Here is a 14,683-nt window from a genome sequence, read left to right on the forward strand (position 1 = left end):
TAGTCAGAGGGGTTACATGCAGAGAATGTGGGCTAAATGGTTACTTCGAAACCCACAGTCACGGTTGACCGCGAAACAACTAGTAGCTCAGTGTTCCAACATCCACAAACGGCAACTGCTGTCACAACTTGAGATTGATGAGGTACAACGCAGGTTCCATGGTGAAGGGCCCCAGGCTGCCAGATCAGAGGAGGGGGTCTTACAAGAGATTAGGAGGCAAGCCCCAATGAATGCAGATGATGACATTGGGTGGCCAGCCCCAATGAATGAAATGCTGAGCGAGGCAGCAACTGACCTGAAAGCTAAGATCATGGCGAGAATGAAAACTGGGCAACCTAGAAACCAATTACAACGGCTATGTGAAGTACCATCTGAAAGTCTCATAGAAAGTGTGAATGCAGCACTGAGGGCGATCCCTACCGTAACGATCACAGAAACCAATGAGCTGATATACGCTTCAGCATCAGTGATCCTGGAGACTCTGGGCTATAAGAGCAACCATGGAAGCCATGAGATACGTTACCCACCATGGAAAAGACGGTTGGAGGCTAAGATCAAGGCGGCCCGGAAAGATGTGAGTCAATTAACGGAGGCCCAGAGAGGTGTGATGAAAAGGCCGATAGGTACATCCAGATGACCATACCTGAAGCACTCGAAACTGCCAAACAAAGGCTCCAAGCCTTGTCCAGTCGCCTAAAGCGGTACACGAAAGAGAATGAGGCCAGACGAATAAACAGGCTGTTCTCAACACAACCTGCGAAAGTGTACGCTCAGTGGCAGGGTCCTAACAACAGAGCTGACCCACCAAGACTGGAAACTGAAAGGTACTGGAAAGGCATATGGGAGAAGGAGGTTGCACATAACAGCAGTGCACATTGGCTGGTGACCCTGAGAGAGGAGCACAGCAACCTCCCTGAACAGAACCCGGTTACCATAACAGTGGCAGACATACAGGAAAGAGTCTCAGATATGAAGAACTGGACAGCACCAGGCCCGGACATGGTCCACACCTACTGGCTAAAGAAACTCACAGCACTCCATGAGCGCCTAGCAGTACAAATGAACCAGCTGCTGAGGGATGGGACTCACCCAGAATGGCTAACCGAAGGGCGAACCATCCTGATCATGAAGGATCCCTCAAAGGGTGCAGCCCCATCCAACTATTGGCCAATAACCTGTCTCTCCACAACATGGAAGCTCATGTCAGGCATCATTGCTGCTAAGATAAGTGGACACATGGATCAATACATGAGCGAAGCACAGAAGGGCATTGGTAGAGATACCAGAGGAGCCAAACATCAGCTCCTGGTTGACAGAACAGTCACACAAGACTGCAGGTCCCGACGTAACAACCTGTGCACAGCCTGGATTGATTACAAGAAAGCCTATGACTCGATGCCACAGACATGGATCACTGAATGCTTGGAGTTGTATAAGGTCAACAGGACCCTAAGAGCCTTCGTTGCAAACTCGATGAGGATGTGGAAAACCACACTTGAAGCCAATGGAAAGCCACTTACCCAAGTGTCCATCAAATGTGGCATATATCAAGGTGATGCACTATCCCCACTGCTGTTCTGCATAGGACTGAACCCCCTAAGCCAAGTAATCACCAAGACAGGCTATGGATACCGCCTCAGAAATGGAGCTACAATCAGTCACCTCCTCTACATGGATGACATAAAGCTGTATGCTAAGAGCGAAAGGGACATAGATTCCCTGATCCACACAACCAGGATCTACAGCAGCGACATCGGGATGTCATTCGGGCTTGAGAAATGTAGTCGAATGGTGACTAAGAGAGGAAAGGTAGTCCGCACTGAAGGGGTCTCACTCCCTGAAGGAACAATAGCAGACATTGAGGACAGCTACAAGTACCTTGGTATACCACAAGCCAATGGCAACCTCGAACTGGCAACAAGGAAAGCGGCTACGGCCAAATACCTCCAGCGAGTGAGGCAAGTCCTAAGAAGCCAGCTCAATGGCAAGAATAAGACCCGGGCAATAAACAGCTATGCCCTGCCAGTGATCAGATACCCTGCAGGAATAATAAGGTGGCCAAAGGAAGAGATTCAGACCACGGATGTTAAGACCCGAAAGCTCCTAACCATGCATGGAGGGTTCCATCCCAAATCCAGCACCCTGAGACTGTACGCAAGCCGAAAGGATGGAGGCCGGGGACTAGTGAGTGTGAGAGCCACTGTCCAGGATGAAACATCCAAGCTCCATGAATACATCAAGGAGAAGGCTCCAACGAATGACATACTCAGAGAATGTCTCAGACAATGGGGAACAGAAGATGAGCCGCTGGAAGAGGGACCATCATGGGAGGACAAGCCCCTACACGGGATGTACCACCGGACCATAACTGAAGTGGCTGATCTCAAGAAGTCCTATCAGTGGCTAGAGAGGGCTGGCCTGAAGGACAGCACAGAGGCACTCATCCTGGCTGCTCAGGAGCAGGCCTTGAGCACCAGAGCCATCGAGGCCCAGATATACCACACCAGACAAGACCCAAGGTGTAGGTTGTGCAAAGAGGCACCTGAGACGATCCAACACATAACTGCAGGGTGTAAGATGCTGGCAGGGAAAGCCTACATGGAACGCCATAACCAGGTGGCTGGCATAGTCTACCGAAACATCTGTGCGGAGTATGGACTGGAAACCCCAAGGTCAAAATGGGAAACACCTCCGAAGGTGGTGGAGAATGACAGAGCGAAGATCCTGTGGGACTTCCAGATCCAGACTGACAAGATGGTAATGGCGAACCAACCAGATATCGTGATCATAGATAAAGGGCAGAGGAAAGCCGTTGTAGTGGATGTAGCAGTCCCAAGTGATGGAAACATCAGGAAGAAGGAACATGAGAAACTCGAGAAATACCAAGGGCTCAGAGAGGAGCTGGAGAGAGCCTGGAAGGTAAAGATGACAGTCGTGCCTGTGGTGGTCGGAGCACTCGGGGCAGTGACCCCCAAACTAGATGAGTGGTTGCAACAGATCCCGGGAACAACATCGGACATCTCAGTCCAGAAATGTGCAGTGCTGGGAACAGCAAGGATACTGCGCAGAACCCTCAAGCTTCCTGGCCTCTGGTAGAGGACCCGAGCTGAATGAGGGACGGACACCACCCGAAGGGTGAGATGAGGATTTTTTTTTTTTTTTTATATCCATAGCGGCTGGATAGCTCAGTTGGTAAGGCATCAGTTTGGCATACGGGAGACGGTGGTTCGAATCCCGCTTGGGGCAAAAATGAGCACATAACACCATCCAGTGTGGGTCCTTGGGCAAGATCCTTCACGCTAATGCCTACCTCATACAATGATGAGAGACAATAAAACGAATGACATGCCGGCTCAGACGTCGCCCGGCCAAACAAGGTCTGCGTCAAGTACTGGGGAACCAGAGCACCGTGATGAAAAATGGGCAACTGGAACAAAGAGGAGATGGGCGAGATGCGATAACATGGCTCTGTTGGAATGCTACTACTACTACTCAAGCAACCCTAGTCAGAGGGGTTACATGCAGAGAAAGATTGTTAAGACCCGAAAGCTCCAGTCTCAGACAATGGGGAACAGAAGATGAGCCGCTGGAAGAGGGACCATCATGGGAGGACAAGCCCCTACACGGGATGTACCACCGGACCATAACTGAAGTGGCTGATCTCAAGAAGTCCTATCAGTGGCTAGAGAGGGCTGGCCTGAAGGACAGCACAGAGGCACTCATCCTGGCTGCTCAGGAGCAGGCCTTGTCTGGGGAACAGAAGATGAGCCGCTGGAAGAGGGACCATCATGGGAGGACAAGCCCCTACACGGGATGTACCACCGGACCATAACTGAAGTGGCTGATCTCAAGAAGTCCTATCAGTGGCTAGAGAGGGCTGGCCTGATGGACAGCAAAGAGGCACTCATCCTGGAAACACCTCCGAAGGTGGTGGAGAATGACAGAGCGAAGATCCTGTGGGACTTCCAGATCCAGACTGACAAGATGGTAATGGCGAACCAACCAGATATCGTGATCATAGATAAAGGGCAGAGGAAAGCCGTTGTAGTGGATGTAGCGGTCCCAAGTGATGGAAACATCAGGAAGAAAGAACATGAGAAACTCGAGAAATACCAAGGGCTCAGAGAGGAGCTGGAGAGAGCCTGGAAGGTAAAGGTGACAGTCGTGCCTGTGGTGGTCGGAGCACTCGGGGCAGTGACCCCCAAACTAGATGAGTGGTTGGAACAGATCCCGGGAACAACATCGGATATCTCAGTCCAGAAATGTGCAGTGCTGGGAACAGCAAGGATACTGCGCAGAACCCTCAAGCTTTCTGGCCTCTGGTAGAGGACCCGAGCTGAATGAGGGACGGACACCACCCGAGGGGTGAGATGAGGATTTTTTTTAATATATATATATACACACATACAGTATATATTAGAGCTGTCAGTTTAGCGTGTTTTTATTTAAATTAATTTAAATGAATTTTAACGGGATACATTTTTTTCTCACGAGATTAACGCGGCACACGTCACAGCGAATGTTACGTTGCTCTATAAATAAACCACAAACAAAACAACAAGCGTGCTGCAGAAGTCCACGCCCATGTCTGTTTTGCCAGCCATGGCAGCGCGAGACACTGAAAACGGATACTTAAATAGTTATGGATGGAAAGTTTACTTTTAAACTAGTTGCCAGATTGTTCCACTGACAAGACCAAAGTTACCTGTATGTTTTGCAGTCGTAAACTGAGCTATCATCATAGCACGTCGGGTCTGAAATACCACTTAATGGTCAAGCACACAGCTGACGCGAACACTCCGCGCCCTCGTCTCAGACAGACAGCTATGGATTATTTCAAAGTGAAGAACATGGATGACATGACGAAGAACAAATTTGCTGAAGCCATAGCTACATGTGTGGCTACTACATGCAAGCCTGTCAATATTGTCCACAGCTCGGCTCAAGCTGAAATCATTCGCATTGCATCGAACTACTCCACTACGGATTGCCAGCGAGAGCCTCCATTACAAGCTGTGTACAGAGATTGTACGTAGCGGAGAAGGCTAAGGTACACCAAGCGGGAGAAGACACTATTTCGGGAAAGAAATAAGAGACTAGGTTGATGAGCCTCTGGTGAATAAAGAGCACACATTACCTGGAGTTCGATTTATGCCACTGACGCGATTGTTACTTGTTTGGAACTATTTTGTGTGGAAGGTTACAGTGTTCCGTGTCCATATAAATAAAGCAGGTGGAGCTTCTCTGTGTTTGGCTGACAGCGATGGTGCACTGAGAGTTTAGCGGTGCAGTGGTAGCGCCCACACTGAAAATAAAATGTCTCCAGTGTTGTCATCGAACCAAGTGTAGTCATCCGAAATGATGTCTACACAAAACCGTAGAGAGACTTCCGTGCAAGAAGGACTAACACAATCAACATAGTTTGACTCCTGTGTTCAAAGCAAACTTGAGAAAAACGAAGTATGCAACCATGGCTTAAATCCACTATAGGCTGCGTACTAGTTTACCTTAGAAGATGTGCACTTTATAATGTAATATTGCTGTGTTTTGATTCCGTAAAAAGAGCTGTTAAAGCAGCTGTTGTGTGACAAAATATTTTTTTTCACTGTTGTTGATGGACAGTAATATTGTGTGAGATATTGTGTGAATAACTGCTCCAAGTGAAAAATGTTGATGTAAAATTGAAAATAGAAATTTTTATTTCAGTAAATATTTGTCTTTTGCACATAGAAAACTGATTCATGATTCCATGTTGATGAGAGCATTAAAATGGGGAAAAATAGGACAAAAAATTTGAAAGAAAATTCAGAAACGATAAAAAATGATCACGATTAATTTTTTTGTTCATTTGAGTTAATTATGACAGTTGCATTTTTAATTAGATTAAATATTTTAATCGTTTGACAGCTCTAATATATATATATATATATATATATATATATATATATATACACACACACGCACGCACACACATACGTGTTTTGGTGCATTTTCAGGACGTCCGTTTGTTCACCCGACATATGGGTACATGCCTTTCCCGTGGTCCTACAGGCTCCAAAAAAATATGGTAACCATGAAAAAAAATCAGGAAGACAGTCATCTACTCAGATTTTGGCTAGGACGTAATTTTTTTTTGATTTATGACAAAACTACTACATATGAGGACATTGACAGGTTTTTGTGTATTATGGAGACAGTCACCTCAAACACACTACCATTTCATGTTTTTGTGAATTTTGAGCCCCCTGGATACACATCATTTTCAAGTATATATGACTTATAAAGACCAGCTAAGAGTAAAGTGTGTATTTTTAAATTGACTCATGTTACATACCAACAGTATATGTTAGGCACATGTGTCCAATTGTCATGCTCAGGCATGGGGAGAACTCTACAAAGGAAGGATGCCCAGATTCAAACATTCAAATATCAATTGCTGAACTGTGAGGCGAATGTGCCAAACAGTCGTTATACCCGTCATCCCTCAAATATTCACATTAATAATACAAGATAGTAAAATAAGCTGTGAAGAAGAAGAGACGGTTAAATATGTGGTCAGTCCACTTTCTTATTTTTTAATTGCTGACAATATGAAATTATGAACACAGAAAACATGCCACCTCCTCTCCATGACACAAAGCACTGCAATAGATGAGGGTTGTTTGAACTGAAGAAGATTATGTCAAAATGTGAATACTGCGATGAAGAATTTTTAATGAATCTGGCCATATATTGTGCCATGTGTGTAGCAACTTCTTTAGCTACCGTTAGACAAAAGCAACTTTTCAAAAAGTATTGAAATTCTTGAAATAGGATGAATTCAAATGTTTTAGGGTTTTTCCAAAATATCACCTCAAACCTAATAAGCCTATCTTTTGTGAGAAGTTTGTATATCGTACGTACGTTTATATACAGCAGGAGTGTCCAAGGTCGGTCCTCAAGGGCCGCTGTCTTTTTGTTTTCCAGCTCTCCCAGGATGTTCTAATGCTGCATCAGAGCTGACTGAAGAACTGATCATCTGAAACAGGTGTGATGCAGCCGGGAGAGCTGGAAAACAGGCACGACAGTGGCTCTCCAGGCCCAGATCGGAACATGCCTGATATACAGTATAATTTACATGTTCATACATCTTCAAGGATTTTCCAAATTGCTCTTGAAGATCATGAAACAACAAACGTGAAACACAGTATCCAACAACAAATATGAAATCCATAATTGACCATCCCACCCTAAATGCACCATTGCTATTGCTTTAGTTAACTTGAACTGAAATGTACCCAGACGTGCTCGCATTTCAATGGACTAGCCATTCATTTCCCTTTTTAATGCAGTTATATCCTGTTGTGGATGTAGTTTTTGATGGACACCCAGCCTCTGTCGTTCAGAGCTGCTGGCTCTGCGTGGAGACAGGACTCACAGCTCGTTTTACCTGAAACTTTATGGCTTGTTATGAAATCAAACATATGTCGCTCAACAGCCTTCACTTCATAATCTGTCCACGTGCGTCTCTTATTCCCACCTGTAAAAGAAGGCATTATTTATTAAAAATGGAAAAATAAAATAATCAAAATAAGATATTCCAGGAAATAATGCGAATTTTGAAAATTTGAGAATTTTGAGAATTTATCTCTCATTCCATTCATGGTCTCCAGAGGGTTCAGTCAGGTCACTTGGTGTCTGGAACATAACATTACGGTGTCAAAATATTCAGCATTCTTCATTCTGACCAGTTAAGAAATGAATAAACATTAATTATCATTGAACATTGCTCACGGGAGAGTTTGGGATGAATATACCACACTATAGAAAGTTAACACTGTTCAGTTCTGTGGAACAGCAATATGGGGACATTCGAACACAGGCTCTCCAGAGTTAGGTTAAGACAAAAGTCATGTCACCTGAAACACACTCAGGTTTTTCAGGTCTGAAGAAATATGAGGACATGACGACTGAAATCATGGAGAGTCTATGTTTCTGACTTATAACTTCTCCTGTGTTTGTCAAAGAAAGCTGAAAACTCAAACCTAGTATATCATGATAAGAAGTAGTAACCTGTTGTAAGAATGAAGTGGATCTCTCACTCCATTCATGGTCTCCAGAGGGTTCAGTCAGGTCACTTGGTGTCTGCAACATAACATTACGGTGTCAAAATATTCAGCATTCTTCATTCTGACCAGTTAAGAAATGAATAAATATTAATTATCATTGAACATTGCTCACGGGAGAGTTTGGGATGAATATACCACACTATAGAAAGTTAACACTGTTCAGTTCTGTGGAACAGCAATATGGGGACATTCGAACACAGGCTCTCCAGAGTTAGGTTAAGACAAAAGTCATGTCACCTGAAACACACTCAGGTTTTTCAGGTCTCAAGAAATATGAGGACATGACGACTGAAATCATGGAGAGTCCATGTTTCTGATTTATAACTTCTCCTGTGTTTGTCAAAGAAAGCTGAAAACTCAAACCTAGTATATCATGATAAGAAGTAGTAACCTGTTGTAAGGATGAAGTGGATCTCTCACTCCATTCTTGTTCTCCAGAGGGTTTAGTCAGGTCACTTGGTGTCTGCAACATAACATTACGGTGTCAAAATACTCAGCATTTTTCATTTTGACCAGTTAAGAAATGAATAAACATTAATTATCATTGAACATTGCTCACGGGAGAGTTTGGGATGAATATACCACACTATAGAAAGTTAACACTGTTCAGTTCTGTGGAACAGCAATATGGGGACATTCGAACACAGGCTCTCCAGAGTTAGGTTAAGACAAAAGTCATGTCACCTGAAACACACTCAGGTTTTTCAGGTCTGAAGAAATATGAGGACATGACGACTGAAATCATGGAGAGTCCATGTTTCTGATTTATAACTTCTCCTGTGTTTGTCAAAGAAAGCTGAAAACTCAAACCTAGTATATAATGATAAGACGTAGTAACCTGTTGTAAGGAAGAAGTGGATCTTCCACTCCTTTCTTGATCTTCAAAAGGTTTCATCAGGATCGGAACACTTGGTGTCTGCAACATAGCAACAGTGCAGTGTCAGAAATATTCAAATTTATTCATCCTGATTAGTTAATAAATGAATAAACATTGTTATTCATTGAACATCGCTCACAGGAGGGTTTGGGATTAATATAAGACACTATAGAAAGTTAACACTGTTCAGCTCTGTGTAACAGCAATATGGGGACATTCGAACACAGGCTCTCCAGAGTTAAGTCCAGACAAAAATCATATCACCTGAAACACACTCCGGTTTTTCAGGTCTAAAGAAATATGAGGACATGACGACTGAAATCATGGAGAGTCCATGTTTCTGATTTACAACTTCTTCTGTGTTTGTCAAAGAAAGCTGAAAACTCAAACCTAGTATATCATGACAAGAAGTAGTAACCTGTTGTAAGGATGAAGTGCATCTATCATTCCATTCATGGTCTCCAGAGGGTTCAGTCAGGTCACTTGGTGTCTGCAACATAACATTACGGTGTCAAAATATTCAGCATTCTTCATTTTGACCAGTTAAGAAATGAATAAATATTAATTATCATTGAACATTGCTCACGGGAGAGTTTGGGATGAATATACCACACTATAGAAAGTTAACACTGTTCAGTTCTGTGGAACAGCAATATGGGGACATTCGAACACAGGCTCTCCAGAGTTAGGTTAAGACAAAAGTCATGTCACCTGAAACACATTCAGGTTTTTCAGGTCTGAAGAAATATGAGGACATGACGACTGAAATTATGGAGAGTCTATGTTTCTGACTTATAACTTCTCCTGTGTTTGTCAAAGAAAGCTGAAAACTCAAACCTAGTATATCATGATAAGAAGTAGTAACCTGTTGTAAGAATGAAGTGGATCTCTCACTCCATTCATGGTCTCCAGAGGGTTCAGTCAGGTCACTTGGTGTCTGCAACATAACATTACGGTGTCAACATATTCAGCATTCTTCATTCTGACCAGTTAAGAAATGAATAAATATTAATTATCATTGAACATTGCTCACGGGAGAGTTTGGGATGAATATACCACACTATAGAAAGTTAACACTGTTCAGTTCTGTGGAACAGCAATATGGGGACATTCGAACACAGGCTCTCCAGAGTTAGGTTAAGACAAAAGTCATGTCACCTGAAACACACTCAGGTTTTTCAGGTCTGAAGAAATATGAGGACATGACGACTGAAATTATGGAGAGTCTATGTTTCTGACTTATAACTTCTCCTGTGTTTGTCAAAGAAAGCTGAAAACTCAAACCTAGTATATCATGATAAGAAGTAGTAACCTGTTGTAAGAATGAAGTGGATCTCTCACTCCATTCATGGTCTCCAGAGGATTCAGTCAGGTCACTTGGTGTCTGCAACATAACATTACGGTGTCAAAATATTCAGCATTCTTCATTCTGACCAGTTAAGAAATGAATAAATATTAATTATCATTGAACATTGCTCACGGGAGAGTTTGGGATGAATATACCACACTATAGAAAGTTAACACTGTTCAGTTCTGTGGAACAGCAATATGGGGACATTCGAACACAGGCTCTCCAGAGTTAGGTTAAGACAAAAGTCATGTCACCTGAAACACACTCAGGTTTTTCAGGTCTCAAGAAATATGAGGACATGACGACTGAAATCATGGAGAGTCCATGTTTCTGATTTATAACTTCTCCTGTGTTTGTCAAAGAAAGCTGAAAACTCAAACCTAGTATATCATGATAAGAAGTAGTAACCTGTTGTAAGGATGAAGTGGATCTCTCACTCCATTCTTGTTCTCCAGAGGGTTTAGTCAGGTCACTTGGTGTCTGCAACATAACATTATGGTGTCAAAATACTCAGCATTTTTCATTTTGACCAGTTTAGAAATGAATAAACATTAATTATCATTGAACATTGCTCACGGGAGAGTTTGGGATGAATATACCACACTATAGAAAGTTAACACTGTTCAGTTCTGTGGAACAGCAATATGGGGACATTCGAACACAGGCTCTCCAGAGTTAGGTTAAGACAAAAGTCATGTCACCTGAAACACACTCAGGTTTTTCAGGTCTGAAGAAATATGAGGACATGACGACTGAAATCATGGAGAGTCCATGTTTCTGATTTATAACTTCTCCTGTGTTTGTCAAAGAAAGCTGAAAACTCAAACCTAGTATATAATGATAAGACGTAGTAACCTGTTGTAAGGAAGAAGTGGATCTTCCACTCCTTTCTTGATCTTCAAAAGGTTTCATCAGGATCGGAACACTTGGTGTCTGCAACATAGCAACAGTGCAGTGTCAGAAATATTCAAATTTATTCATCCTGATTAGTTAATAAATGAATAAACATTGTTATTCATTGAACATCGCTCACAGGAGGGTTTGGGATTAATATAAGACACTATAGAAAGTTAACACTGTTCAGCTCTGTGTAACAGCAATATGGGGACATTCGAACACAGGCTCTCCAGAGTTAAGTCCAGACAAAAATCATATCACCTGAAACACACTCCGGTTTTTCAGGTCTAAAGAAATATGAGGACATGACGACTGAAATCATGGAGAGTCCATGTTTCTGATTTACAACTTCTTCTGTGTTTGTCAAAGAAAGCTGAAAACTCAAACCTAGTATATCATGACAAGAAGTAGTAACCTGTTGTAAGGATGAAGTGCATCTATCATTCCATTCATGGTCTCCAGAGGGTTCAGTCAGGTCACTTGGTGTCTGCAACATAACATTACGGTGTCAAAATATTCAGCATTCTTCATTTTGACCAGTTAAGAAATGAATAAATATTAATTATCATTGAACATTGCTCACGGGAGAGTTTGGGATGAATATACCACACTATAGAAAGTTAACACTGTTCAGTTCTGTGGAACAGCAATATGGGGACATTCGAACACAGGCTCTCCAGAGTTAGGTTAAGACAAAAGTCATGTCACCTGAAACACATTCAGGTTTTTCAGGTCTGAAGAAATATGAGGACATGACGACTGAAATTATGGAGAGTCTATGTTTCTGACTTATAACTTCTCCTGTGTTTGTCAAAGAAAGCTGAAAACTCAAACCTAGTATATCATGATAAGAAGTAGTAACCTGTTGTAAGAATGAAGTGGATCTCTCACTCCATTCATGGTCTCCAGAGGGTTCAGTCAGGTCACTTGGTGTCTGCAACATAACATTACGGTGTCAACATATTCAGCATTCTTCATTCTGACCAGTTAAGAAATGAATAAATATTAATTATCATTGAACATTGCTCACGGGAGAGTTTGGGATGAATATACCACACTATAGAAAGTTAACACTGTTCAGTTCTGTGGAACAGCAATATGGGGACATTCGAACACAGGCTCTCCAGAGTTAGGTTAAGACAAAAGTCATGTCACCTGAAACACACTCAGGTTTTTCAGGTCTGAAGAAATATGAGGACATGACGACTGAAATTATGGAGAGTCTATGTTTCTGACTTATAACTTCTCCTGTGTTTGTCAAAGAAAGCTGAAAACTCAAACCTAGTATATCATGATAAGAAGTAGTAACCTGTTGTAAGAATGAAGTGGATCTCTCACTCCATTCATGGTCTCCAGAGGATTCAGTCAGGTCACTTGGTGTCTGCAACATAACATTACGGTGTCAAAATATTCAGCATTCTTCATTCTGACCAGTTAAGAAATGAATAAATATTAATTATCATTGAACATTGCTCACGGGAGAGTTTGGGATGAATATACCACACTATAGAAAGTTAACACTGTTCAGTTCTGTGGAACAGCAATATGGGGACATTCGAACACAGGCTCTCCAGAGTTAGGTTAAGACAAAAGTCATGTCACCTGAAACACACTCAGGTTTTTCAGGTCTCAAGAAATATGAGGACATGACGACTGAAATCATGGAGAGTCCATGTTTCTGATTTATAACTTCTCCTGTGTTTGTCAAAGAAAGCTGAAAACTCAAACCTAGTATATCATGATAAGAAGTAGTAACCTGTTGTAAGGATGAAGTGGATCTCTCACTCCATTCTTGTTCTCCAGAGGGTTTAGTCAGGTCACTTGGTGTCTGCAACATAACATTATGGTGTCAAAATACTCAGCATTTTTCATTTTGACCAGTTAAGAAATGAATAAACATTAATTATCATTGAACATTGCTCACGGGAGAGTTTGGGATGAATATACCACACTATAGAAAGTTAACACTGTTCAGTTCTGTGGAACAGCAATATGGGGACATTCGAACACAGGCTCTCCAGAGTTAGGTTAAGACAAAAGTCATGTCACCTGAAACACACTCAGGTTTTTCAGGTCTGAAGAAATATGAGGACATGACGACTGAAATCATGGAGAGTCCATGTTTCTGATTTATAACTTCTCCTGTGTTTGTCAAAGAAAGCTGAAAACTCAAACCTAGTATATTATGATAAGACGTAGTAACCTGTTGTAAGGAAGAAGTGGATCTTCCACTCCTTTCTTGATCTTCAAAAGGTTTCATCAGGATCGGAACACTTGGTGTCTGCAACATAGCAACAGTGCAGTGTCAGAAATATTCAAATTTATTCATCCTGATTAGTTAATAAATGAATAAACATTGTTATTCATTGAACATCGCTCACAGGAGGGTTTGGGATTAATATAAGACACTATAGAAAGTTAACACTGTTCAGCTCTGTGTAACAGCAATATGGGGACATTCGAACACAGGCTCTCCAGAGTTAAGTCCAGACAAAAATCATATCACCTGAAACACACTCCGGTTTTTCAGGTCTAAAGAAATATGAGGACATGACGACTGAAATCATGGAGAGTCCATGTTTCTGATTTATAACTTCTTCTGTGTTTGTCAAAGAAAGCTGAAAACTCAAACCTAGTATATCATGACAAGAAGTAGTAACCTGTTGTAAGGATGAAGTGTATCTATCATTCCATTCATGGTCTCCAGAGGGTTCAGTCAGGTCACTTGGTGTCTGCAACATAACATTACGGTGTCAAAATATTCAGCATTCTTCATTTTGACCAGTTAAGAAATGAATAAATATTAATTATCATTGAACATTGCTCACGGGAGAGTTTGGGATGAATATACCACACTATAGAAAGTTATCACTGTTCAGTTCTGTGGAACAGCAATATGGGGACATTCGAACACAGGCTCTCCAGAGTTAGGTTAAGACAAAAGTCATGTCACCTGAAACACATTCAGGTTTTTCAGGTCTGAAGAAATATGAGGACATGACGACTGAAATTATGGAGAGTCTATGTTTCTGACTTATAACTTCTCCTGTGTTTGTCAAAGAAAGCTGAAAACTCAAACCTAGTATATAATGATAAGAAGTATTAACCTGTTGTAAGAATGAAGTGGATCTCTCACTCCATTCATGGTCTCCAGAGGGTTCAGTCAGGTCACTTGGTGTCTGCAACATAACATTACGGTGTCAACATATTCAGCATTCTTCATTCTGACCAGTTAAGAAATGAATAAATATTAATTATCATTGAACATTGCTCACGGGAGAGTTTGGGATGAATATACCACACTATAGAAAGTTAACACTGTTCAGTTCTGTGGAACAGCAATATGGGGACATTCGAACACAGGCTCTCCAGAGTTAGGTTAAGACAAAAGTCATGTCACCTGAAACACACTCAGGTTTTTCAGGTCTGATGAAATATGAGGACATGACG

The 14,683-nt window shown here is 41.9% G+C and overlaps 1 protein-coding gene across 5 annotated transcripts; it reads right to left on the bottom strand.

Moving 5' to 3' along the window:
* Positions 1 to 5,973: 5,973 nt before the first annotated feature.
* Positions 5,974 to 14,066, bottom strand: LOC127608056 (cell surface glycoprotein 1-like). Of its 5 annotated transcripts, none has more exons than XM_052076940.1 (5): positions 13,894 to 14,066; positions 8,947 to 9,024; positions 8,500 to 8,571; positions 8,053 to 8,124; positions 5,974 to 7,677 (listed from the first exon to the last, which is right to left on the bottom strand). In XM_052076940.1, exons 1-5 carry the CDS (start codon positions 13,972 to 13,974, stop codon positions 7,624 to 7,626), a joined length of 357 nt encoding a protein of 118 aa, XP_051932900.1. In that variant the 5' UTR covers positions 13,975 to 14,066; the 3' UTR covers positions 5,974 to 7,623. The 5 variants fall into 5 exon arrangements, with proteins under 5 accessions (XP_051932900.1, XP_051932908.1, XP_051932882.1 ...); XM_052076948.1 differs by lacking the exon at positions 8,947 to 9,024 and adding an exon at positions 11,192 to 11,269; XM_052076922.1 differs by lacking the exons at positions 8,500 to 8,571; positions 8,947 to 9,024 and adding exons at positions 10,745 to 10,816; positions 11,192 to 11,269.
* Positions 14,067 to 14,683: the final 617 nt, after the last annotated feature.

Source organism: Hippocampus zosterae, chromosome 1, assembly GCF_025434085.1.
Source record: "Hippocampus zosterae strain Florida chromosome 1, ASM2543408v3, whole genome shotgun sequence".
Taxonomy (NCBI): domain Eukaryota; kingdom Metazoa; phylum Chordata; class Actinopteri; order Syngnathiformes; family Syngnathidae; genus Hippocampus; species Hippocampus zosterae.

Bases quoted from the DNA above. Each gene is read 5' to 3' on its own strand.
- LOC127608056 (XM_052076940.1), bottom strand. From the start codon at position 13,974: ATGTTGCAGACACCAAGTGACCTGACTGAACCCTCTGGAGACCATGAA. The intron at 8,572-8,946 runs GTTACTACGTCT...GTTATGTTGCAG, and splicing joins CCACTTCTTCCTTACAACAG to ACACCAAGTGACCTGACTAA. The intron at 8,125-8,499 runs GTTACTACTTCT...GTTATGTTGCAG, and splicing joins CCACTTCATCCTTACAACAG to ACACCAAGTGACCTGACTGA.